This window comes from Pelobates fuscus, chromosome 5, assembly GCF_036172605.1.
Source record: "Pelobates fuscus isolate aPelFus1 chromosome 5, aPelFus1.pri, whole genome shotgun sequence".
In the NCBI taxonomy this organism is placed as follows: domain Eukaryota; kingdom Metazoa; phylum Chordata; class Amphibia; order Anura; family Pelobatidae; genus Pelobates; species Pelobates fuscus.
The window spans coordinates 365,170,775-365,198,696 of NC_086321.1; the positions used below are offsets into that span (position 1 = coordinate 365,170,775).

General features: G+C 44.7%; 1 protein-coding gene across 1 annotated transcript; it reads right to left on the reverse strand.

Annotated features, from left to right (window-relative positions):
* Positions 1-491: 491 nt before the first annotated feature.
* ELAC2 (elaC ribonuclease Z 2) lies at positions 492-27,508 on the reverse strand. The gene is made up of 24 exons (XM_063453378.1): positions 27,204-27,508; positions 23,626-23,676; positions 23,479-23,549; positions 22,800-22,864; positions 22,611-22,668; positions 22,455-22,523; positions 21,213-21,350; positions 16,457-16,515; positions 14,937-14,995; positions 13,917-13,989; positions 11,903-12,015; positions 11,309-11,407; positions 10,732-10,870; positions 10,570-10,649; positions 8,470-8,591; positions 6,327-6,423; positions 5,677-5,815; positions 4,287-4,325; positions 4,091-4,200; positions 3,906-4,005; positions 3,637-3,757; positions 2,879-2,957; positions 1,293-1,437; positions 492-933 (listed from the first exon to the last, which is right to left on the reverse strand). The coding sequence occupies exons 1-24, from the start codon at positions 27,440-27,442 to the stop codon at positions 700-702; spliced, it is 2,499 nt and encodes an 832-aa protein (XP_063309448.1). The 5' UTR covers positions 27,443-27,508; the 3' UTR covers positions 492-699.
* Between the last annotated feature and the right edge of the window lie 414 nt (positions 27,509-27,922).

Here is a 27,922-nt window from a genome sequence, read left to right on the forward strand (position 1 = left end):
TGTAAAATCATAAATCTGTTTAATGGCATTATAATAATATATATATATATTTACAATTTAGACTTAAGTATCCAAATTAAATATTTATAACAAAATTATCCTCATCACAGCAAACGGTTTGAAAGCAAATAGTCAGCCATTTTATTGGAACAATGACAGGCCCCAGTGGAAAATGTCTACATTCCTGGTCTTCCTCAAATCCTAAACAAAACTTAAAGGGACACTAAGCGCTATAACCACTAAAGCAGGAATAGGCAAGCTTTGGCCCTCCAGATGTTGTGGACTACATCTCCCATAATGCTTGCAAAGCAGCATGGGTGATGTCCATAACATCTGTATTGCCAAAGATTAACCTACACTGTGTTAAAGCTTTGGTCCCCATGTCCAGTTTATTGTCAATCTGAACACTTTGACAAAAAAGTAAAAAAAATAAAATTTTTAAAAAAGCATAACCGGAATCTTTCGCATTATCTGAGATGCTAGTTCTGAGGGACAAAAGGGACACCTTTTTTGTGACAAAAAAAAAAAAAACCCCAAACAAAAAAAACCCCAAAGACTACTTGTACTATAACCATTACAATAAACTGTAGTAGTTATGGTATTAAGTGTTCCTTTAAGGACCCGTGTTTTTATGCAGATTGAGTAAGAATAGTCTTTTTGCACACACAATCTTTGGAATTCAAGTATCTGAGTGAGTGTTCAGCTGGTTTTTAGTTTCTTAATTCCCACGGCTTGACAGTTATCTTCCAGCTCTCGTTTGGCGCTGGTAAGGATTTGGGGGCCATTCATTTGATCCTCTGCTTGCTGCAACTCTTTCAGGTTGCGAAGTTCTCGCCTCTCCCTCCGTTCCTCCATCTCTTCAAGTTCTTCAGCAAACAGGACTTTTAGAGGGTTTACCAGTTTGGGGATTATTGGGAAGTCGCTCAAGCGGATCTAAAACACAAAATATTAGATAATCAGGAGCTGAGGAATACAAACAAGCTACCCTGCAGGGATGACAAAATAAAATACATCATTCAGAGACAAATTTGTAAAGTGAAAAGAAAGCAGTCAGCTCTTTGAAGTCATCTCATCTCCTTCTCCTGGGAGGAAATTGTATCTTGTCACTACAAGGGACACGGGAGGTCGATTCTGCAGGTGATAAAAGCTCTCTCATTCTCCTACCATCGGAGTCTGCCGATTCCCTCTCAATGAGATGTACAGAAAAAAGTAGCGAGGTTCTTTGGAGACACAAAAACACAAAGCTGCCATTGAACATACCTGGGGACAGGGCACTCAAAAACATAACTCACCCTCATATGATCAAATGATATCCCGACCTTGTCACTGAAATCACTGCTAAACAAGGGGAGCTTTGCATATCTTTGGCTGAAATGATTCAACATGATGAACTCTGCATTCATCTTTACTCCGATGCCAATCGCCTGGGATGTGGTGCTAAAAAAAAAAAAAACACAATGGAAAACGGTTAATCATGAGTTTGCATCAGCACTCACAATCACAGTAAATGCAAGGAAGGTGATCGTTCTATTTAGAATGCAGAGTATCTAAACATACATCAGAGTCTAGCAAACTCCAGCCAAACACCCACTGCTCCTCAGTGTCAGGGTCAATGAAAAAGTGAACCCTTCGCCGCAAATCATACAGCATTATTAATGAACCACTGAAAGAACAATGATTTAGCGAGTAGGGGCCTTCATAGAATAACAGGGGGGGGGGGTTGGAGGGGGGACATGGGGTATTGTAAGCAGGGAGCTGGGAGCTCCCTGCTTGTAATAAACTAAACGAACAAACGAAGACCAAAATTCGCTTTTCATTTGTTCAAAATTTCTATTAGTTCGTCTTCCTGGCGAATGAACGAATAGCCTAAATTCCCATCATTTTTCAGACAATAGCGAATGCCCAGGTGTTAAACTGGCCATGGGCAGGAATTTTAAAGTCCTATCTAGTGTTGGCAAATGAAGTGTCAGGCAGGGCCTACATCTAACCACACAAAGATAGCTGTGCTTAGGACCTAGGTCCAGACATGAAATAAAGAGCTAAAAATTATTTTTTCTACATGTCAAAATGGGGGACTAGGCGGGCCAATAAAATGTAGTGGAGTCAGGAGGGGGAGTCCCCTGCAGTCTCAGTGCTCAATTCTCTGCCATTTATGAGATAAATAACGTGTTCCTGTTTACGCAGCCCTAGTCACATCTCCCCTGGTTGTGATTAACACAGCCTGCATGATTTTTTTTCCCCATTTTCAATCAGATGTTAACTTGCTTTAGAAGTTTTTATCTCCTGCTCTGAAAATTAATCTTTAATCACACACAGGCGGCTTCTGCAAGCTATTAACAAAGCAAGAGAAAGGAAATTCTAGATTAAATAGACTAGAGTGCAATCCAGGAATCTACAATATCTAGCTTTCAAGAAGAGTTTAGGAAGGCTGTGCAAGTCACATGCAGGGAGGTATGACTAGGGTTGAACAAATAAAGTGACTTACCTACTTACCTCCTAAATGGCAGAGAATTGAGCAGTGAGACTGCAGGGGCATGATCTATACCGTATCGCATTAGAAAAGTGCTGATTTCTCTTGAAAAGTGAAGGGACGAGGAAGGGACATTGACCCTAAAAGTAATTCAACAAGCTGAAATGCTTTCAAGTTTTGGAGTTTTCAATTAAGTATTTTGGGACGAATTTACAGCGATCCCATAAATTCTTGGTCAACTACCAGAAATTCACCTTCACCCAATGTTCTGGCTAGCGGAGGCTGCATGTTTGCAGTTGTTACCACTTTGGTTCTAAATTTTTAGGCTTTTTGGATTTAGCTCTGGAGCTTCCAACCATCCTGGACAACAGGTTGAATAAAAACACATTTATTTGTAAAGTGTACTACCTGTGGGTTTTATCTATAGCTTCTTCCTCTAAGCCATCTTCCAGAGTTGCTTCGTGGATTAGCAAAGAAGCATTTTTACCTGTTGGGGCAAAAAACTAAAAATTAAAAAAATCATAGAAAAGAATTGCGGTAGGAAGAACATGCCTATTAAAAGTCAGATTCTCCCTCTCATCATCTGATTTTAGACTTGTAATGGGATAGCACTGTGCGGAAATCCTTGAATATCTAATCCAATTTGGGATGTGTTTCAGATTTGCTCACCTGCTCTGTGGCATATTATTAAACATAGAATAACCATCAGTACCTATGTTCCAGGCTAGATAATTTTAATATTTAGTCTACAGGCATTTGATGCAACTGTTATACTGTACTGTTTAAGCATTGTAATAGGACAAACAGAAAGCAGATGATAAATTAGCACAGCAATGCTTCTTGATGGGACACTAAAGCACTTTATGTGAAAAGCTGTGTGTATGAAGAGTGCCCTCTATATTTTTGTTTCCCATTTTTAAAAAAGTGCAGATTTCAACAGAAAAGTACACTTTTATAAATTATACTGACTACACCCCATGGCTTTTCAAATAGACAAGAGGTCCCGTTACTTCCTGGTTCGGTTAGCTTAATTGCACTGAACTCAAGAGGCAGCAATTGCCCAGAGCACCTGCCTTACAAAGACTACTCATTGAGCTGCATTTGGGAAGTCTGTGATTGGACAGCCACAGAAAGTCTAGTCATTTAAAAAAAAAAAATCTACTCACCTATCTGAACAAGATTATCACAGGGCATCGTGTCTCCAGAGAAGACCAGCTTCCAACCAGACTTATGAAGTATCGCGCAGCCATAAGCATTTCTGCAGTGCCGGACCAAACATGTCTGGAACTGAGAAGAAGATTAGGTTAGAACACATTCCTCTGCTCTCCTAAAATCTAAAATAGAGACTCAACATTTCCACTGACCAAAACATCCATGAGGTCAAGACCTAGTTGTACCTTACAGTTTTGCAAAAAGGAACTGGACATCATCTTACCTTTTCCAGTTCATATGTTTTCAAAAGGGAAGTGATGAAACCTTTAGACTTTGGGCCAAGGTCCTCGGAGGCTTCCATCAGATTCTTAGCGGGAATTAGGCTGCAAATAATGGGATAAACAAATTAATAATCTATAACTTCTTTTTAATAACTTACATTAAATGGTGTGGGAAAAAGTTACGCACTTGATATGATGAAGGATCTCCTGGCAGTGATCATGGTATTGGTTTAACCAGGTCATTAGCAGCGTAGGTCCGATGACTAGCACGGGACTGACCGACTTCCCTTTGGATATCTAAAGACAAGACACAAATGATGAATGAAGACGATAATGATACAGATTTGTTGTCACCTCTTTCTTCTATCAATGAATATACTCACACAAGCCTTCTCTCTTTCTAGAAGGATGTTTAGTAAGCCCTGGACATAAAAGAAAAAAGCAGCATTAGAACAAAAATAAAAATAGCTTCATAAATCGCATACAGATTTATATTCAATATCCTTTAGATCCAGAGGGTCCTTTATAATATTTCATCAGTTGTCGAAATGGAACACTAGATAATTTTAGACTAGAGTTAGCAAAAGAATGAACGCAAACTGTTGTGGTACTACATCCACAAGGCTGCCAAGCATTTTAGCAGTTGTACAATAGTTGAGGATCAACCTTTCGGCCATTTATGTTGTAAATGTTGATGTAATATAAATAAGGGGACCAAGCATTCCTTACTCAATTCATTGGAATTTAATGGAGAAATGCAGCAATGGTTGAGCTAACACAGCAGCCTTGCTCATCGAGTTTGGCTGCTCTAGTCCATTGTGGTTTCATTTGAAAACTGGATTGAGTCAACCAGACAACCTAAATGTGTCAGGGGATATAGTAGCTATAGGAGAACCACTCACATTTGGTAGAGCTATATTAGAGCTCTGCTGTATTGCGCGTGGACGGTACAATCCCCATCTAAGGATATATGGTGGTATAAGTAGTGCTGGTCCTCCAGATGCAAAGGCAGATATGGGTGATGAACTTTTTGAAAAAGCCTCTGGACAGGTGAAACGCGTCAAGTGGGACACTCTTATATCATACCTTAGGACACTTTCATTGTTCCTATGTTTTTTATAATAAATAGTTATTTTGTTTTGTTTGCTACCCGGCACCATCATATCCTAAGGTGGGGATTATACCACCCATGCTGTGATAGCTAGAGCAAGCCTTGCTCTTAAAAATGTAAGTACATTACTTTTAAATTCCAATTTATAGTACTTACTACACCATTAGAGTTTTTCTGCTCTTCTACTTCCATATTCATCACCCATATCTGCATTTGCATCTGGAGGACCAGCACTACTTATACCACCATATATCCTTAGACGGGGATTGTACCGTCTACGCGCAATACAGCAGAGCTCTAATATAGCTCTACCAAATGTGAGTGGTTCTCCTATAGCTACTATATCCCCTATTTGCACTTTATCATTTTGTGCTGTACCATTATTGTCTTTTTTTTTTTGTATTATCCCGAAGTTCACCACATCGTACCCTCTGAAGTTTTATGTACGTATGATTTTGGGCGCAGTATACGCCATACCCTTTTCTGTTCAATTATCACACAAGGTCTTGGGAATTCTTGTATTGTATACAGCAGCCCTCACATACCAATTGCACTATAGAGAGAGCCTATAACCCTTGTTTTTCCTTGTGTCAGGGGATATATCCATATTATAAACAAAATCTCTCAAACCACTTTGTTTGCGATGCACCTTCTGTACTTACCGTGTGGTGATCGGCGTGTATATGTGAAATGAACACTGCGGATATCTGGCTCAAGACGTCATTGACCTTGTCTCCGTAGTGACGGTGAAGCTGTCCAAACGTTCCCTCACCACAGTCTAGCAGTAATGACTGAGAGGGACTACAGATCAAAAAAAATATATATATATTAATTTCAAGAGATTAAATCGGCTAATCCTCAAAGAAAAACACACCAAGGACATTTTACAAATCACTAACTATATCAAAAAGATTGCGTTTTATTTTTAAGAAAGCAAACTATGCATAGTCGTCAAAGCAAATTTTAAAGAATATATATATATATATTTTTTAAATCTCTATTATATAGAAACCGTACAATGATATGTATTTACTAAACAACGCAATGACAAACCATTTGCAAAGTTAAAAACTAGAGTTGGAGAGTTACTACAATGCTGATATTTTGCAAGTTAGCAGTCTACACAGCACAAAGCCGGTCTGTAACATTTCTACACCATTAATTCAAAGAAGGAGAAAGGTTACTTGGAGTTAAAAACAATAAACAAACTACAAGATTCTCCTATGTAAAAACAGAGCAAGGATCTCTCTCTTTATAAGCACACATTTTTATTTCCATATGCAAATTACTGTACAATTAATAATTGGCTCACCTGACATTTACTAGGGTGGAGCTTACATTGCGGGTTTTCATTGGCACAGCAGATCCTGTTCCAAGGAACACAACTTCTGGATAACACGGATCATTCTCTGTGGGTAACATGAGATGAGCAACAGCTTATTAACCCCTTAAGGACCAACCTTCTGGAATAAAAGGGAATCATGACATGTCACACATGTCATGTGTCCTTAAGGGAAACCTAATGACCTACTGAAAATACTACATCTCATCGTAGACATACTGGTCAAGCAACATTATTCAAGATCACAAGATTGCCAGTGGTAACCTGTGCATTAACAGGACTGTACAAAGGTCATCCACTGAGAACGGAGGTAAGGCGATTTTGCATATAGCAAGACAAGTATCAAGGCAAATATGGAATTATCTGCCTAAAAAGATTGGTTTATTTGGATATTTCTCTAGATATTTTTTTTTAATGAATAGAGAAGTTTACTGATGACTGCTATAGTTAACACACTTTATAAATACCTTATGGATTGAAAAGGAAACCTGACCAACACAAACACAAAGGATTTTGACCAGTTCAGGGCAAAATTGAAAATAAATGCCACATACACCAAGCTGTGTGGCATATATGTACGGTGGCAATATTAGGGTTAATAGTGGGGTCAGGTTAACTCTAGGGATGTGAGGCGTATGTAGTTGCTAGGTAGAATTAGCCGCGTAGCTGGACAGGTTTAGTGGCAGTGGTGTTATGCAAGCGATATGGGGAAAAGTCATCCTTGGGATCAAGTTCTGAAGAAGGATATGTGGGTACATAGTTTAAAAAGTGGTTAGGTCATCTAGGACTTACTGGCAATTTGATGTTTAATCAAGTTAAGTTATATCAAGGGTTAAAGTTATGTGTTATATGGTTTAAACATTTGAAAATCATCATTGAATGCCCCTTACGTTTTAAAGAAACACTAAAGCGTTAGGAATACAAACCTGTGTTCCTAATGCTTTAGTGCCCCTGTCCCTATGTTTCTTCATCCATTTCCATACAAATGAAAGATTTAGCTACCTTTATCCCGTGTCAAAGCTCCCTCGGTGGTGCTGTCCTCTCTGCCTCCCACAATATCATGGAGCAGGCATTGGCTCCTCCGCAATTGACCAATCCAATGTTCCTCATAGAGGAGCACAGGGGAACTGATGCATATTTTATTTAGAGTGGAACTTTCTCTAGTGGATTTCAGTATGAGAAGGCTTAACATTACAATGTAAACACTGAAGTTCCTCCAGGAAGCTTAACGTTTTCGACACGTGACATATTTGACCTTTAAAGCACATCTGACACTTCTCAGTATGTCATGAAGATATAACGTTTATGAAAGATCGATTCGGACGGTGTTGGAATTTCATTGAAATCACAACACAATCTAAAAATACCATAACACAAAGTAGGCACTACATTGTCTTATGGAAAAGCCTCCGTTAATTTTTGTTCAATCTCAGCCGCCGTCACAATTGACAGCTGTGGGATTCAGGAATGGTCTTGCTCATCATGACTTGTGATCTACTGAGGCGTCCACGGTCTCGCGGGATCCTATATAGACCTCAGTGTTATACTGACATTTCTCCTGGAAAATGAAGCACCAGGAATTGAAGAGGGTAAGATGATGGTGTGGCCATGAAGGACAGTGTTAGACAGGTAACTGAACACCATTGCCACCGGACCTTAATCGGAAATGTCACCTTTGGTAGCCTCTGCAAAAAATGCAAAGACTTCCGAAAGTGACAGGTCTACTATAAGTATATTAGCAGTCAGAGAAAGCAAAATTAGCACAAAAGTATAGATTATCTACTGGTTTTGAGGGAAGCCCCAGAGAAGTCATTAATGATGTCTCTGGACAATACATGAAGACAGAACTTCAGCCACGTCAATTCTAGATAATGAAGAGTCTCCCATGTAACAGTGAGGAAGTAGCTCCACTTGTGACACTTTGCGTGGTGGACTTATTCTTTCATGTGAAGGGAAGAGGTTAATAAACCTTGTATTTAGATACTTCATAAAAAAAAGAAAAGAAAATCAGCAATAGAGCACAGTCTGTAAGGGTTGAGTAGACCAAGGTCACAGAAGGTTCATTACCATCCATGATATATTGATTGCCAAGCTGTCTTAACAGTCTACTTACCATTTGAAGGCACAGAGTAAGATGCCAGGAGCTGTTTACACTCTTTCAGTGCTTCCTCAAAGCCAGGAAGATCCATGGCCTCTTTAACAAACTCTGCACTGTTGTTCTCAATCACCGCGTCTCTGAAAAGTAAAAAACACATCCTTGTCATTGACGATTCCGCTGTGCGAGGATCCAACACATTTTAATCACATGCATCCTTAGGCAACAAATTCTCATTTCTTTCCTCCTGTGTCTGTGAAACATACTCCTATCATCTCTGAATATCGTACTGAATGCAGAACAGCTGCAGGAATCTACCGGATCCTATGTTGCCCAAGGTGGTCAAACAGCCACTTTACATTATAAAGAAGCGAGCTTCTAGCTAGTCACCAGCTCATATTTTCAAAAACACTAATCCAGCCTTCAGTAAAATGCTACCCATTTATTCTTTAACTATTTAGTTTACCAACTTCCATCTATTGGTTGTTTTAGCCAGCTTTTCTTGTGAATACAATCATGGCCAGATGCTAAGCTAAATGTCCCATGATGCCATGCTCAGCAGGGGTTTATGGGATATTCTTAGCACTCTTATGGAAAACAAGAGGATGCGCATACTTCATACTCTGGACAGTGCTCACTGGAGGAAGCTGGAAATTGTTGGGGTTCCCAGAAAAAGTAGGAACATCAATAGTGATTTCATTTCTTCACTGAACTTACTTTAGACAGCATTAATGCATAACATTAAAAAAAGGTCCATTTAGTCCATAAAATGCACAAGTCAAGGCATCTTGGTGGAACGGGATACGGCCAATAAACAGATGGTTCTGTAATCATGTTAATATCCATCCTACTGCTTTAGAATTAAAAGTCTAAATATCACATTAAGCATTCTGTAAGGAGGAGATGTAGAAATCATATTACAGACCCAACATGTTTCCAAAATAAAAAAGTAAGACTGCCTGTGTAATTCTAAACTCAGGTAAGGGGCATCTTAAGGTTAAGGATTGAAACCTCATCTACCTTTTCCAGGGTTCATTAAAAGGGCAAAGTAACAGTGAGAGCGATGTTTCCTTCTCAGTGTATCTCTTGGAGATGAAGCACAAGAGTTTGGCAAGCATGAAGCTTTGGATCCTGTGTAATGTAAGAAGGCACTATAGCTCTGGATACTGTGTAATGTAAGAAGGTGCTATAGCTCTGGATACTGTGTAATGTAAGAAGGTGCTATAGCTCTGGATACTGTGTAATGTAAGAAGGTGCTATAGCTCTGGATACTGTGTAATGTAAGAAGGTGCTATAGCTCTGGATACTGTGTAATGTAAGAAGGTGTTATAGCTCTGGATACTGTGTAATGTAAGAAGGAGCTATAGCTCCGGATACTGTGTAATGTAAGAAGGAGCTATAGCTCCGGATACTGTGTAATGTAAGAAGGAGCTATAGCTCCGGATACTGTGTAATGTAAGAAGGAGCTATAGCTCCGGATACTGTGTAATGTAAGAAGGTGCTATAGCTCTGGATACTGTGTAATGTAAGAAGGTGCTATAGCTCCAGATACTGTGTAATGTAAGACGGCGCTATAGCTCCGGATACTGTGTAATGTAAGAAGGCGCTAAAGCTCCAGATACTGTGTAATGTAAGAAGGTGCTATAGCTCCGGATACTGTGTAATGTAAGAAGGAGCTATAGCTCTGGATACTGTGTAATGTAAGAAAGTGCTATAGCTCCGCATACTGTGTAATGTAAGAAGGTGCTATAGCTCCGGATACTGTGTAATGTAAGAAGGCGCTATAGCTCCAGATACTGTGTAATGTAAGAAGGTGCTATAGCTCCGGATACTGTGTAATGTAAGAAGGAGCTATAGCTCTGGATACTGTGTAATGTAAGAAAGTGCTATAGCTCTGGATACTGTGTAATGTAAGATGGTGCTATAGCTTTGGATAATGTGTAATGTAAGAAGGTGTTATAGCTCTGGATACTGTGTAATGTAAGAAGGTGCTATAGCTCTGCATATTTTGTAATGTAAGAAGAAGTCGCTATATATTTTGCCTTTGTCATATCAGATTTGATACACTGTCACTAGTTACAATCTGCAAGTTATTGTACTGATCACAGACAAGCTTACCTCTGCCACTCCAGTTTGGGCCTCAGCTGATACTTGAGAAGGCACTCTCCTCTCACACCAAAGAAATCTGCCTCCTCTTCCTTTAAAGAAAATGACAACAAACAGTTTTTAATGTAATTCACAGAACGTTTCCACAAATCCTTTAGTAATCTGGATACAAACCTCTCTCTGAAAAGGAGTCAGCTGGGGGAAGATGGCAGAATGGACAAGGTTTAGCTGGGCCTGAGTCTTGTAACTACGCAGGTTATGGACCGTGCTGCTCTTCTCGTTTAGGATCAGGTGCTCTGTCTGGGGCCCAAATCTGTAAAAATCATCAATCCCAGTCATACATTAAAATCTGCACGTCTTCACGTGAATCTAGATAACCCTAAGCAGAAACTACACCAAGATACAGAAAATGCTTAGAACAGAGTGCAATATTGCTGTACATTTAAGAACACAGCAGAAAGAAACAAGATCAGACCAACGTGAAATACAAAAATATACTAAAATGTATACCAAATATACTAAAATGTATTAGATTTGCCATATTTATAAAGCTGCTATTGTTTAATGGTTTCTGCTCTTACACACAATTACACTGTATCACTAACATTACAAAAAAAACCAAAGTGGCTACACTCTGCAGTTTTACTAATAAAGAAGACCGTACACGTCAATAGTAAAGGAAAACATAAAACAATTTAAAAGGCATTTACGCCCCACAATTAATCTAAAAGTAACCAGCTTAGTCACATACCTGTCCATCCATTGCCTGTAGCTGCTGTTGTGAAGGATGGGCTCGGGCGTAATGTGAATCACCAATACAACACTATTATTGGATTTGCCTTCTTGATAACTGTAATACAATATTCAAACTTCTCAGTTGAAAATTTCAACAAATGTTCAAATAAAATTACAAATATTTATGTAAAGTAATTTTTTTTTTTTTAAATCAATGCTATAGTAAAATAAAGTGATTATCATCAGATGAGATTGTCAATTACAATTTCGCATTGCTTATTTTTGTAGCAGATAGGTTGCAGATTTCAAAGATTACTTTAACAACCTAAGTGCACAATAGAACTAAAGTACAGTCACTGTTGCAGTCTGCAGATATTGGCGGTATGCCCACTACCACAACATACTGTCCTTAGTATTACGTTCCTGTAGATAAAGACCTTATAAAATAAGGAACTCTGATAGTAGGAATAGCTCGCACCCTCATTTTACACGGTGCAGCCAACCAACTGATTCATTACAAAGACCAAGAAATCTAGCAATTTGTTAAAAGAGGTGCAGACGTGGAAGCAGGTTAATAGTCCCCTACATTTTAGGCTGTGAGTAATGGTACCTTCTAAAAGTTTCATTCTCAGTGATTGGAGTAATGAAGTCTTCGCTTGGACATTCCACCACCATAAAAACTGGGCCTGGCTCCGCCGGAGTGCAGACATCTCCAGGACAGATCTGTTATAGAGTTAAATAGAAAAAGCAGGTAAATAGGCAGTTTTAAACAGAGATTAGTGAATAAGTGGTTCTGGCAGTCTCACTGCTCAATTCTCTGCTATGTAGGTGTTAAAGGAACACTATAGTCACCAGAACAACTACAGCTTATTGTATGTTCTGGTGAGTAGAATCATTCCCTTTTCAGAGAAAATGCAGTGTTTACATTACATCCTACGGACAGCTCCCCTAGCCACTCCTCAGATGGCTACTAGAGGTGATTCCCTGGGCAGTGCTGCACAGTGTGACTGACATTCAGTGCTTCCACCCTCTGCATGCAGACACTGAATTTTCCTCAGAGATACCTTGACTCAATTTAGCTCTACGAGGAGATGCTGATTGTCCACGGCTGTGTCTAACCGGTCTTGGCTTTGCGCCTGATCTGCATCCCTGACAGTCTTAGCCAATCTTATGTGAAATCATTGTGATTGGCTTTTGTTCAACACTTCTGATGATGTCAGCCAAGCAGGCAGATCAGGGGCAGAGGCAACAGCTGCAGATTTGAAAAGTAAGAATTTACTATATTTAGGGAGGCAAGGGGCTAGATGGTGTTTTTAACACTATCGAGTCAGGAATACAAGTTCATGTTCCTGACCCTATAGAGTTCCTTTAAATCTCTGTTTATACAGTTCTAGTCACAGCTTCCCTACTCCCTGTGATATACACCGTCTCTCTACACATTTCCTGTAAAGAGAGATCTTAGGTTTATACTTCCTTTATGGCACAGTTTGTTACTTTAGAATTTCTTACCTTCTAATAAGAAATTATACAGTAACCACATTATGCTGTAAGCTCGGACTGAAAATGAAACCTTTTCTTCATGCAGGCTGTGTGGGTCACAGCCAGGGGAGGTGTGGCTAGAGCTGCATAAACAAAGAGACACAGTGATTTAACTCCTGAATGGCAGAGGATTGAGCAGTGAGGCTGCAGGGGCATGTTATATACACCAAAACTGCTTCATTAAGCTAAAGTTGTTTTGGTGGCTAAGAGCAAATGACAAGTAAAAACTTAGCAGTGGTTGCAAAAGAAACAGATTTCGAACACTTTACAATTTGCAGTAAAAGTTTTAATAACACATTGGTTTTTTTTTTTAATTATACCCACTGCCAAAGACTGAATATTGTTTTTTATGATATTTTCGGAGGGCCAGAACTGGCTGAGTTCAACCACTTTCTACAATGTGCGGAACCCAGGGTGAAAAAAAAAAGACCGGATCAATATATTCAACTCTTGTTTTTAAAGCATTACCTATCTAATGCAAGAAACAAAGTTACTACACCTGGAATACACAATAATGGAGTTACTCTTTTGAATCAACAGACCATCAATACATCTCTTTACGCACAAAAGCAAGAGTCAGCACTGATTAATACAATTAATTATTCCACGCATTTTCAGTTATTGTCAACATCTAAAAACACACAAGTACTGAAAGATGGGGAGAAATTATAATAAACGTCACAAGCTACAATTTGATTAAAAACCAAATCAAAATGTATAATTCTGTTACTATCTTTAAAGGGACACTATAGAACTTTAACAACTTAATAAAAAAATAAGTCAGTGTTACCACTGCTGCCCTACTACAAGTCTAGTGGTTGTCACTCTGACATCCACTAGATGTGTTTCCTGGGTTTGGTCCTCCAATCTTTGTTCAGCACAGAGACTCTGAATGATCTCCATAAAGATGAATATATTAAAGTTTATCTCTGAGATGCTAATCGGACACGTGCACACGTTGATGGACTCGCGATAATCAAAGTAACTATTAAAACACCACAGCGTTATGAATACATATTTATATAGTGTTCCTTTAATTTCACATTTTCATTATAATTTTAAAATAGGGTATCTGACAAGTTTACCTCTTTGCCTTCAAAGTTGATACTTTTTCCAGCTTTGAGCTGAGCAATTATAGGACCAATAGCAGGTGTCCCTCTGAAGGAACAGAATGTAAGATTAGCACACTCACTGCAGGACATACAGTTACTACATCTCAATATCCATCATTAATTACACAGGGCTGTACAATATAACAGAGTTACAAACAAATGGACAGTCTTCAGCTCACAATTAGGAAGGATAATATAGTGTGCAGATTGTAAACATCATTTGCTGTAGAGAGAAGACTGGTAGTGGAATAGATTAAAACCCCAAATAAAAGCCATAGTGGATTTGGATATAAAAAAATAAAAAGATCTGGAAAGCTTATGGTTTGTCGTTTCCCCCCATCTTTAAACCTTTGAGATATTCAGAGGTTTCCTCCAACCTTGATAACCATTACAGCCGGCTGGTAGAAATATTCAGAAGTCCCTTGGAGTGGTTTCTTGCTAATAGGGCAAACCATTTTAAAATGCAAAATGCTGAACGTACAGACGCCAGACACTGTGACACTTTAAATCAGTGAAGTTTTCATGGTGCCTGGGGTAACCCTTTAACAAGTAGTTTATTTCACTACAAGTCGCACTTATTTTACATTTTTATTTTGCATTATCCTTCCAAAGTCGTAGTAGATGCGGAGTACAGCTTATCCCAGCACTTTCAGGCTGTAAACAAATAGCACTAAGTAATATTTCGTCATTATCAGTGTGGCATGATAGGCCAGCTTTGGATGCTGGGAGAGCATGGGTAATTTGTCAGACTGTTCCAAATAGTTCGAGAGAAATCAGGGGGGGAGAGGGAATTACCCAGACACTCCTTGAACCAGAAGACGTGCCACGGAGTGTTTTTTGGTGTGTATTTTTAATTCTTGGTTGGGTCACAATACAGACATAGTAGCAATAACAGTGTGACGATAGCCTGACAAACAGCTTTAGGAGTGTCCAACCTATAATCACAAAGAGCCAATGAAACAAAGATGAAGATTTACTAGAACCCATACTTACACAGGAAGCCCAAATTCTTTGGCTTTCAACACCATGAAATTTCCCTTTTTGTCATGGAGCTGCATAAACCAAGAGACAAAAAAATAAATCACCAAATATAAAAAAGGATAAAGAAATATCATACATGATCAGACTTGTTACATTTCAACTTTTCTAGATGTACTGCTTAGCTTGGGATTTGCAATGTAAACGTTTCTTATAGGCGCAATATATGATACATTACAAACTAAACAATCAGAATGTATTTAGAAAAAGCAACAAAGCTAAACATGTTTAACATGCTGTGACCAATAGAGACTTTAATGTGTCACATGGCACAAAATGCAGAGCCTCACACCCCATGCTAAGATATCTGCCTGGCAGTGGCTGTTTGAAATGAAAGGTTATTGTGGTTTGTACCAAGAATGAAGCTGGTGGTCTCTTTCCTTGCTGTAACTAACCAAGATCTGCTTTAATGTGAATGCTGGTGGATACAGGGACTCCAAGCCCAGGTCATAGCACTTAGTATAGTGATTAGCTGTGCAAGTTAGTGGAAGTACCCACGGACGATATTCGTCACACATGCGGTCTGTGAATTGTAAAAATAAAAATTGTACAAATCTGACTCTTTCTGCTGCAACTGGGCGCCTCGATCTTCTCCTTGTCTATTACTATCATAAGCTATGCCATTTGCACGTGGCCGTCAGTATACAGAAAACATGAAACAATATTCCTATTTCTACTCTTTATTTGTAATGTTTGTACTCACTTTGCCTTGTCTGAACTAGATTTTGCTATAATTTGCTAAATCTTTAAAAGGAATACTCCAGTTCCCATAACTACTTAATTTAAATTTAGCTGCTGAAGGGTCTGAGGTCTTCAGTACCATCTAACTTTAGAGGGTTTAACCCCTATGTTGTCCTCCCCAGGTCTGCTCGGCCCCTTTGCCGCTTTCTCCTCTGGTGCCAGCACTACTAGTGATAGGATGGTGATAGGATGAGAATGTCATCTGACTTTCTCAGCCGATTACTGTCCGCCAATTGCAATAAATGCTTTAGAAATAAACATACAGACCTCCACACCCCATAACAAATTTATCTAGTTTTTATGGGAGGGGGGGGGGGGGGGGGGGGGGAAGAGTTCTGGTGTGCCTTTTATATACTTTTCTTTTATAATTTTTTTTTTTTTTTTTTAATGGAGCACTTCATGGAAAATAAATGTTAACACTAGTATAGATGAATATATTTTTCTTTAACCCCTTAAGGACCAAACTTCTGAAATAAAAGGGAATCATGACATGTCACACATGTGTCCTTAAGGGGTAAAATGAAAAAAAGACTTCAATCTCACATCTTCACATTTTTGATTGTTTGAGAATAACAAAGAAACAAAAACAAATCTATACAGAGATTTTTGGGACACATAGACCACTCCTAGAATAATGACAACACTGGTTAATCCGCAGATTTAAGAGAAATGACAGAGGTAAAAACACGTGTGCCGTGATAATAAAAGACAAAAAAACAAAAAGCGTTTCTCACCTTACATATAAAGGAAACAACTAAGGAAGAATCTCTTGTTACTATCCGCTCCCAGCGCCCTATAATAAAGTGGATAAGAGCATGTCATTGGACAGTAGTGATCAGCATAAAGGGTCAGAATAAATAGGCAAAGAGTTGGTGAGTTACAAAAACTGACCTGGAGAGCTGGAATTAAAGGAAAGATCTGTTATGGTGTTATAAACACTTTAATTTATATTGCTGCTATGATTTTTTTATAACATTATACCAGTAATCATGTGTATAGGGATTTAAGCCCATTACAATTCAGAGTTAACTAAATTAAATGCAAAGCCTCGGACATTCACATGCAATGCCCTATTTCAAGGGTTCTGGTACCCCTACCAGGTGCAATGCCCTATTTAAAGGGTTCCGGTACCCCTACCAGGTGCAATGCCCTATTTCAAGGGTTCTATATCCCTACCAGGTGCAATGCCCCATTTCAAGGGCTCTGGTATCCCTACCAAGTGCAATGCCCCATTCCAAGGGCTCTAGTATCCCTACCAGGTGCAATGCCCCATTTCAAGGGCTCTAGTATCCCTACCAGGTGCAATGCCCCATTTCAAGGGCTCTAGTATCCCTACCAGGTGCAATGCCCCATTTCAAGGGCTCTGGTATCCCTACCAGGTGCAATGCCCCATTTCAAGGGCTCTGGTATCCCTACCAGGTGCAATGCCCTATTTAAAGGGTTCCGGTACCCCTACCAGGTGCAATGCCCTATTTCAAGGGTTCTATATCCCTACCAGGTGCAATGCCCCATTTCAAGGGCTCTAGTATCCCTACCAGGTGCAATGCCCTATATAAAGGGTTCCGGTACCCCTACCAGGTGCAATGCCCTATTTAAAGGGTTCTATATCCCTACCAGGTGCAATGCCCCATTTCAAGAGCTCTGGTATCCCTACCAGGTGCAATGCCCCATTTCAAGGGCTCTGGTATCCCTACCAGGTGCAATGCCCTATATAAAGGGTTCCGGTACCCCTACCAGGTGCAATGCCCCATTTCAAGGGCTCTGGTATCCCTACCAGGTGCAATGCCCCATTTCAAGGGCTCTGGTATCCCTACCAGGTGCTATGCCCCATTTCAAGGGCTCTGGTATCCCTACCAGGTGCTATGCCCCATTTCAAGGGCTCTGGTATCCCAACCTGGTGCAATTCCCTATTTCAAGGGTTCTGGAATCCCTACCAGATACAATGCCCCATTTCAAGGGTTCTGGTATCCCTACCAGGTGCAATACCCCATTTCAAGGGCTCTGGTATCCCTACCAGGTGCAATGCCCCATTTCAAGGGTTCTGGTATCCCTACCAGGTGCAATGCCCCATTTCAAGGGCTCTGGTATCCCTACCAGGTGCTATGCCCCATTTCAAGGGCTCTGGTATCCCAACCTGGTGCAATTCCCTATTTCAAGGGTTCTGGTATCCCTACCAGATACAATGCCCCATTTCAAGGGTTCTGGAATCCCTACCAGGTGCAATGCCCCATTTCAAGGACTCTGGTATCCCTACCAGGTGCAATGCCCCATTCCAAGGGCTCTAGTATCCCTACCAGGTGCAATGCCCCATTTCAAGGGCTCTAGTATCCCTACCAGGTGCAATGCCCCATTTCAAGGGCTCTAGTATCCCTACCAGGTGCAATGCCCCATTTCAAGGGCTCTAGTATCCCTACCAGGTGCAATGCCCCATTTCAAGGGCTCTGGTATCCCTACCAGGTGCAATGCCCCATTTCAAGGGTTCTGGAATCCCTACCAGATACAATGCCCCATTTCAAGGGTTCTGGTATCCCTACCAGGTGCAATACCCCATTTCAAGGGCTCTGGTATCCCTACCAGGTGCAATGCCCCATGTCAAGGGTTCTGGTATCCCTACCAGGTGCAATGCCCCATTTCAAGGGCTCTGGTATCCCTACCAGGTGCTATGCCCCATTTCAAGGGCTCTGGTATCCCAACCTGGTGCAATTCCCTATTTCAAGGGTTCTGGTATCCCTACCAGATACAATGCCCCATTTCAAGGGTTCTGGAATCCCTACCAGGTGCAATGCCCCATTCCAAGGGCTCTGGTATCCCTACCAGGTGCAATGCCCCATTCCAAGGGCTCTAGTATCCCTACCAGGTGCAATGCCCCATTTCAAGGGCTCTAGTATCCCTACCAGGTGCAATGCCCCATTTCAAGGGCTCTAGTATCCCTACCAGGTGCAATGCCCCATTTCAAGGGCTCTGGTATCCCTACCAGGTGCAATGCCCCATTTCAAGGGCTCTGGTATCCCTACCAGGTGCAATGCCCTATTTCAAGGGTTCTATATCCCTACCAGGTGCAATGCCCCATTTCAAGGGCTCTAGTATCCCTACCAGGTGCAATGCCCCATTTCAAGGGCTCTAGTATCCCTACCAGGTGCAATGCCCCATTTCAAGGGCTCTGGTATCCCTACCAGGTGCAATGCCCCATTTCAAGGGTTCTGGAATCCCTACCAGATACAATGCCCCATTTCAAGGGTTCTGGTATCCCTACCAGGTGCAATACCCCATTTCAAGGGCTCTGGTATCCCTACCAGGTGCAATGCCCCATGTCAAGGGTTCTGGTATCCCTACCAGGTGCAATGCCCCATTTCAAGGGCTCTGGTATCCCTACCAGGTGCTATGCCCCATTTCAAGGGCTCTGGTATCCCAACCTGGTGCAATTCCCTATTTCAAGGGTTCTGGTATCCCTACCAGATACAATGCCCCATTTCAAGGGTTCTGGAATCCCTACCAGGTGCAATGCCCCATTCCAAGGGCTCTGGTATCCCTACCAGGTGCAATGCCCCATTCCAAGGGCTCTAGTATCCCTACCAGGTGCAATGCCCCATTTCAAGGGCTCTAGTATCCCTACCAGGTGCAATGCCCCATTTCAAGGGCTCTAGTATCCCTACCAGGTGCAATGCCCCATTTCAAGGGCTCTGGTATCCCTACCAGGTGCAATGCCCCATTTCAAGGGCTCTGGTATCCCTACCAGGTGCAATGCCCTATTTCAAGGGTTCTATATCCCTACCAGGTGCAATGCCCCATTTCAAGGGCTCTAGTATCCCTACGAGGTGCAATGCCCTATATAAAGGGTTCCGGTACCCCTACCAGGTGCAATGCCCTATTTAAAGGGTTCTATATCCCTACCAGGTGCAATGCCCCATTTCAAGGGCTCTGGTATCCCTACCAGGTGCAATGCCCTATATAAAGGGTTCCGGTACCCCTACCAGGTGCAATGCCCCATTTCAAGGGCTCTGGTATCCCTACCAGGTGCTATGCCCCATTTCAAGGGCTCTGGTATCCCTACCAGGTGCTATGCCCCATTTCAAGGGCTCTGGTATCCCTACCAGGTGCTATGCCCCATTTCAAGGGCTCTGGTATCCCTACCAGGTGCTATGCCCCATTTCAAGGGCTCTGGTATCCCTACCAGGTGCAATGCCCCATTTCAAGGGCTCTGGTATCCCTACCAGGTGCAATGCCCCATTTCAAGGGCTCTGGTATCCCTACCAGGTGCAATGCCCCATTTCAAGGGCTCTGGTATCCCTACCAGGTGCTATGCCCCATTTCAAGGGCTCTGGTATCCCAACCTGGTGCAATTCCCTATTTCAAGGGTTCTGGAATCCCTAACAGATACAATGCCCCATTTCAAGGGCTATGGTATCCCTACCAGGTACAACGTTCTATTTCTAGGGTTCTGGTATCCCCACGAGGTGCAATGCCCTATTTCAAGGGTTCTGGTATCCCCACGAGGTGCAATGCCCTATTTCAAGGGTTCTGGAATCCCTACCAGATACAATGCCCCATTTCAAGGGCTCTGGTATCCCTACCAGGTGCAATGCCCCATTTCAAGGGCTCTGGTATCCCTACCAGGTGCAATGCCCCATTTCAAGGGCTCTGGTATCCCTACCAGGTGCAATGCCCCATTTCAAGGGCTCTGGTATCCCTACCAGGTGCAATGCCCCATTTCAAGGGCTCTGGTATCCCTACCAGGTGCAATGCCCCATTTCAAGGGCTCTGGTATCCCTACCAGGTGCTATGCCCCATTTCAAGGGCTCTGGTATCCCAACCTGGTGCAATTCCCTATTTCAAGGGTTCTGGAATCCCTAACAGATACAATGCCCCATTTCAAGGGTTCTGGAATCCCTACCAGGTGCAATGCCCTATTTCATGGGTTTTGTATCCCTACCAGGTGCAATGCCCCATTTCAAGGGCACTGGTATCCCTACCAGGTGCAATGCCCTATTTCAAGGGTGCTGGTATCCCTACCAGGTGCAATGCCTCATTTCAAGGGCTCTGGTATGCCTACCAGGTGCAATGCCCTATTTAAAGGGTTCTGGTATCCCAACCTGGTGCAATTCCCTATTTCTAGGGTTCTGGAATCCCTTCCAGATACAATGCCCCATTTCAAGGGCTCTGGTATCCCTACCAGGTACAACGTTCTATTTCTAGGGTTCTGGTATCCCCACGAGGTGCAATGCCCTATTTCAAGGGTTCTGGTATCCCCACGAGGTGCAATGCCCTATTTCAAGGGTTCTGGAATCCCTACCAGATACAATGCCCCATTTCAAGGGCTCTGGTATCCCTACCAGGTGCAATGCCCCATTTCAAGGGCTCTGGTATCCCTACCAGGTGCAATGCCCCATTTCAAGGGCTCTGGTATCCCTACCAGGTGCAATGCCCCATTTCAAGGGTTCTGATATCCATACCAGGTGAAATGCCCCATTTCAAGGGTTCTGATATCCATACCAGGTGTTGGAGAAGATTTGCCAGTCGGTAGACCACTGCCCTTTTGTGCGCTGTGCAACTTCTGTTTCGGACTCTCTCTGCCTGAAGACCTTTGAGGATTCACACCACCAGCGGAGTTGGCGTCCATAGCCTTGCTACCTAGAAGACAACAATATAAATAGCATACCAGTAGGAATAACTCATCTCACAGTCTTCATAGCATGATCTAGATCAAATTATTATCACTGCATGTTCTAATTAGTATGGCATCATTAAAATGGATTTCCTTGCACCGATCACTATATTTCTGAGTAAAATACACTAGCTTCACATAGACGTTAGCAATAATCCCAAGGCTCAGTCTATTGCTAAAAGCCTTTGCTTTATTACCATCTAGTTGAAAAATATATATTACGAAGAGACCAAATAGTTATACAGCAGATACCACCACCACCTCGCATGCTCCACAAAATAAATATAGGAACTTAATAGACAAGTAGGTGTTATTTATTTCTGCATTGTTTCTTGCACTATCTACGTAAAATGCATTTATAAATAAATAAATAGAGGCCAGACCAAATCTGGATGTCTCTATAAACGAGTGCTCCAAACATAAAACATTGGCTTTGGTTAGAGTAATCACTTTCTGTCCCCTCCAGCTTTCACCCTAAAAAAGTAAAGTTTAATGGGTTACTCCAACCCTTTTTTGCCTGCAAGGGAGAAGATCTGTATGTCTGTCACCAGCACGCTAACAACAGACATAAAATTTTGCTCAGAATTTACATTAGAAAGCTCTGAACACAGTGCAAGTAGCCGCCGCACACAAGGGGAGATATCTCTGTATATGCAGTGCTCCAAGCATATACATAAGTGGTCCTGGTGGTTGGGGTAACCCTTTAAAATAAGCTATTTTTTTTTTTTTTAAATCACAAAAAACAAGTTTTCCCCATAGCCGACATCATGACCCCTCGCCAGATGTGGAGGGAAGACAGGGAGAGTGGGCTGTGGGAAGCACCTCTTACATAGGCTTAAAAAGGACTTGTGTCAATCATGTTCAGCCTTTCTTACATCGGTTTCTAAACTTGGACCAAAAATCGGTAATCCCACATCTTAAATATTATGTTTCTGCATGACTTCATCCAGTCTCTGTTTTAAAAAACATCTGTACAGACTTTGATATACAGGAAATGGGAAGGCATGTCACCGATATACCCATTATTCTGGAAAATTGTAAACTGTACTAGTTTAAAAGCATAGACATACTTATGATTGGCACCTGGTAGACCATCATCGTGTCATCCTGGTATTCGGGTTCAGTAAAAGGACGCACAGCTAAATGAGATACAGAAATGAAGACGGTTAGTATATGTGAAAAATCAGCAACCATTCTGATAATAAGAGATATATCCAAGGTCTCACCAAGGTCAATTCCTTGCAAAGATCCCGAGAACACTTTGATGGCTTCAAGGAAATTTTGCTGCAGGTAGGACATGACAAAGTAATAAGTACATCAAATGGCATTTGCAGAAGCGCTTTAGGTTCCAAGTCACCAACTTTTAAAAATTATTCATTAGTCATAATAGAATATAAAAGTAAAGACAATTTTACCAATTGAGGTGGTCCAGAGAGATCACACTTTGGGAGCCCCGTGTCTCTTAGTGTCAGAATCAAGCCTATAATACAGGAAAATACAAACCATCAATAATCACCAAACTCACAACAAAAAGATATAATCAGTGCACTCCGCACACGAATAGAGAATATTTCACTGGATCCAATAATATAGCTTATGTTCCATAACTTAACACAGAGTGCGGCACCATCACATATCAGTGGGTGATTTACTAAATGATCTAACGCAGGGTACAGTACGATCAAAGAGTGATTTTGGGAAGTTAACAGTCCAATCAAAGATAGATTTTTCTGAGGGTATGGCACCATGAATGTGTTGTTCTGTTAAAAAGTTTGGAGGGCACTTTAATAAACTTGAAAATATTGAAATGCAATAGAGGATAAATTGCAGAATTCTAGACTAACAAGGGTTAAAACAAAACAAACAACAACAAAAAACCAACTATCTCAGGGCTAGGCAAACGGTAGATTTCCAAATGTTCCACAACTTCAACTGCCATGATGCTTTGCCAGCCTTTAGAATGGTAAAACATAATGAAAGTTGAGGTTGTACAACATCTGGAGGTCTATCATTTGCCCAGCCCTAAAACATCCCAATATGGCACACAGAGCGCATGTCACAGTAAATTCATTTCACGAAATGTGTTAAACTGACCTGATAAACCTCCAACATTCGCCCAATTCATGCGGGTCACAAAGATTTGATCCAGGCGTGCCACCTTCAGCCTTCAATAAAACATACAAATTAATGGCCCAAGCTCCACTTTTTTAGATAAATTAGCAATTGTAGAGGTTTACTTACTTGTGCTCTTGCATCAGCCTCTGTGTACCCTCTCCGCAATTAAACAGGTATCTGTAGAAAGTAGAATGCAAAGCTGCATGATCACTTAAACATAAAAACAATATAACCATGACCATACAGACTGGCGCTCCTTCCTCTGTGACCCAGTAGCCGAGACGCTGCCCCCTCCCCCGGGCATTATACCCAGACACTGCCCCCTCCCCTGGGCCTTATACCCAGAGACTGCCCCCCTCCCCCCGGGCATTATACACAGACACTGCCCCCGGGCGCTGCCCCCTCCTCCCGGGCATTATACCCAGACACTGCCCCCTCCCCCTCCCATTATACCCAGACACTGCCCCCCTCCCCCCAGGCATTATACCCAGACACTGCCCCCCTCCCCCCGGGCATTATACCCAGACACTGCCCCCCTCCCCCCGGGCATTACACCCAGACACTGCCCCGGGCGCTGCCCCCTCCCCCCGGGCATTATACCCAGACACTGCCCCCTCCTCCCGGGCATTATACCCAGACACTGCCCCCGGGCGCTGCCCCCTCCCCCTCCCATTATACCCAGACACTGCCCCCCTCCCCCCAGGCATTATACCCAGACACTGCCCCCCTCCCCCCGGGCATTATACCCAGACACTGCCCCCTCCCCCTGGGCATTACACCCAGACACTGCCTCCGGGCGCTGCCCCCTCCCCCGGGCATTATACCCAGACACTGCCCCCTCCCCCCGGGCATTATACCCAGACACTGCCCCGGGCGCTGCCCCCTCCCCCCGAGCATTATACCCAGACACTGCCCCCGGGCGCTGCCCCCTCCCCCCGGGCATTATACCCAGACACTGCCCCCCTCCCCCGGGCATTATACCCAGACACTGCCCCCCTCCCCCCGGGGCATTATACCCAGACACTGCCCCCCTCCCCCCGGGGCATTATACCCAGACACTGCCCCCCTCAGCATTATACCCAGACACTGCCCCCCTGCCATTATACCCAGACAATGCCCCCTCCCCCCGGGCATTATACCCAGACACTCCCCCCTCCCCGCGGGCATTATACACAGACACTCCCCCCTCCCCGCGGGCATTATACCCAGACACTGCCCCCTTCCCCCCGGGCATTATACCCAGACACCGCCCCCGGGCGCTGCCCCCTCCCCCCGGGCATTATACCCAGACACTGCCCCCGGGCGCTGCCCCCTCCCCCGGGCATTATACCCAGACACTGCCCCCTCCCCCCAGGCATTATACCCAGACACTCCCCCCTCCCCCCGGGCATTATACCCAGACACTCCCCCCTCCCCCCGGGCATTATACCCAGACAATGCCCCCTCCCCCTGGGCATTATACCCAGACACTGCCCCCTCCCCCCCCGGGCATTATACCCAGAAACTGCCCCCTCCCCCCCAGGCATTATACCCAGACACTGCCCCCTCCCCCCCCGGGCATTATACCCAGACATTGCCCCCTCCCCCCCGGGCATTATACCCAGACATTGCCCCCTCCCCCCGGGCATTATACCCAGACATTGCCCCCCCCCCGGGCATTATACCCAGACACTCCCCCCTCCCCCCGGGCATTATACCCAGCCACTCCCCCCTCCCCCCGGGCATTATACCCAGCCACTGCCCCCTCCCCCCGGGCATTATACCCAGACACTGCCCCCTCCCCCCCGGGCATTATACCCAGACACTGCCCCCTCCCCCCCGGGCATTATACCCAGACACTGCCCCCTCCCCCCGGGCATTATACCCAGACACTGCCCCCTCCCCCCGGGCATTATAACCAGACACTGCCCCGTCCCCCCGGGCATTATACCAAGACACGGCCCCCCTCCCCCCGGGCATTATACCCAGACACGGCCCCCCTCACCCCGGGCATTATACCCAGACACTCCCCCCTCCCCGCGGGCATTATACACAGACACTCCCCCCTCCCCGCGGGCATTATACACAGACACTCCCCCCTCCCCGCGGGCATTATACCCAGACACTGCCCCCTTCCCCCCGGGCATTATACCCAGACACTGCCCCCGGGCACTGCCCCCTCCCCCGGGCATTATACCCAGACACTGCCCCCTCCCCCCGGGCATTATACCCAGACACTGCCCCCTCCCCCCGGGCATTATACCCAGACACTGCCCCCTCCCCCCAGGCATTATACCCAGACACTCCCCCCTCCCCCCGGGCATTATACCCAGACACTCCCCCCTCCCCCGGGCATTATACCCAGACAATGCCCCCTCCCCCTGGGCATTATACCCAGACACTGCCCCCTCCCCCCGGGCATTATACCCAGACACCCCCCCCCGGGCATTATACCCAGACACTCCCCCCGGGGCATTATACCCAGACACTGCCCCCTCCCCCCGGGCATTATACCCAGACACTGCCCCCTCCCCCCCCGGGCATTATACCCAGACACTGCCCCCTCCCCCCCCGGGCATTATACCCAGACACTGCCCCCTCCCCCCCGGGCATTATACCCAGACACTGCCCCCTCCCCCCGGGCATTATACCCAGACACTGCCCCCTCCCCCCCGGGCATTATACCCAGACATTGCCCCCTCCCCCCCGGGCATTATACCCAGACATTGCCCCCCCCCGGGCATTATACCCAGCCACTCCCCCCTCCCCCCCGGGCATTATACCCAGCCACTCCCCCCTCCCCCCCGGGCATTATACCCAGCCACTCCCCCCTCCCCCCGGGCATTATACCCAGACACTGCCCCCTCCCCCCCGGGCATTATACCCAGACACTGTCCCCTCCCCCCCGGGCATTATACCCAGACACTGCCCCCTCCCTCCGGGCATTATACCCAGACACTGCCCCGTCCCCCCGGGCATTATACCCAGACACTGCCCCCTCCCCCCGGGCATTATACCCAGACACTGCCCCCTCCCCCCGGGCATTATACCCAGACACTGCCCCCTCCCCCCCTCGGGCATTATACCCAGACACTGCCCCCTCCCCCCGGGCATTATACCCAGACACTGCCCCCTCCCCTCCCGGGCATTATACCCAGACATTGCCCCCTCCCCCCCGGGCATTATACCCAGACACTGCCCCCGGGCATTAGACCCAGACACTGCCCCGTCCCCCCGGGCATTAGACCCAGACACTGCCCCCGGGCATTATACCAAGACACTGCCCCCTCCCCCCCGGGCATTATACCCAGACACTGCCCCCCTCCCCCCGAGCATTATACCCAGACACTGCCCCCCTCCCCCCCCGGGCATTATACCCAGACACTGCCCCCTCCCCCCCGGGCATTATACCCAGACACTGCCCCCTCCCCCCCGGGCATTATACCCAGACACTGCCCCCCTCCCCCCGAGCATTATACCCAGACACTGCCCCCTCCCCCCCGGGCATTATACCCAGACACTGCCCCCTCCTCCCCGGGCATTATACCCAGACACTGCCCCCTCCCCCCCTCGGGCATTATACCCAGACACTGCCCCCTCCCCCCCGGGCATTATACCCAGACACTGCCCCCCTCCCCCCGGGCATTAAACCCAGACACTGCCCCCGGGCGCTGCCCCCTCCCCCCGGGCATTATACCCAGACACTGCCCCCCTCCCCCCGTTACCTGTTGTACTCTGAGAACATGTAGACTGCAGCCCCCGAGTCCCGGCTCCCGGCTCCCACCACCTGCAGGTAGACTGTGGCCGGTCCGTGCTGCTCCGCCCCCCGCCGCTTCTCCCGGTTCTTGATGTGCCGCAGGGTGTCCCGGGGAGGCTTGGCTTTCCGGGCGGAGAGTGCTCGGGTCTCGGCAGACATGATGTGTAACCCCGGCAGACGCCTCCACGCCTGAGCCAGGAGCCACATTCAGTCACACAGGCCACCATGAGGGACCTTGCCGGGTCAGGATGCCAACCAGCGGCCAACCAATCAGCAGCCTGCCAACCAGCAAGTCAACCAATCAGCAGCCTGCCAACCATCCTGGTAACCAATCAGCGGCCTGCCAACCAGCACAGCGGCCATTCAGAAATCTGCCAACCATAAAGCCAGCCAATCAGAACACTGCCAACCAGACAGTCAGCTGATTAGCAGGCTGCACCTAGGGGTCAACCAATCATCAGGTTGCCAACCACGAAATCATCCAATCAGGAACCTACTAGCTAGAGAGCCAACCAATCAGCAGTTTTTACATGAGTCAGCTTTGAAATCATCCAATCAGAACATGGTGCTCCTCAACATTCCAATACAAGCTGCAGTTTACATTGCCAGACTATTGTCCTATAGTTGAATTAGAACTTTATTATTCAGATCATATATTTTAGACACATTTTGGAATTCACATTTGAC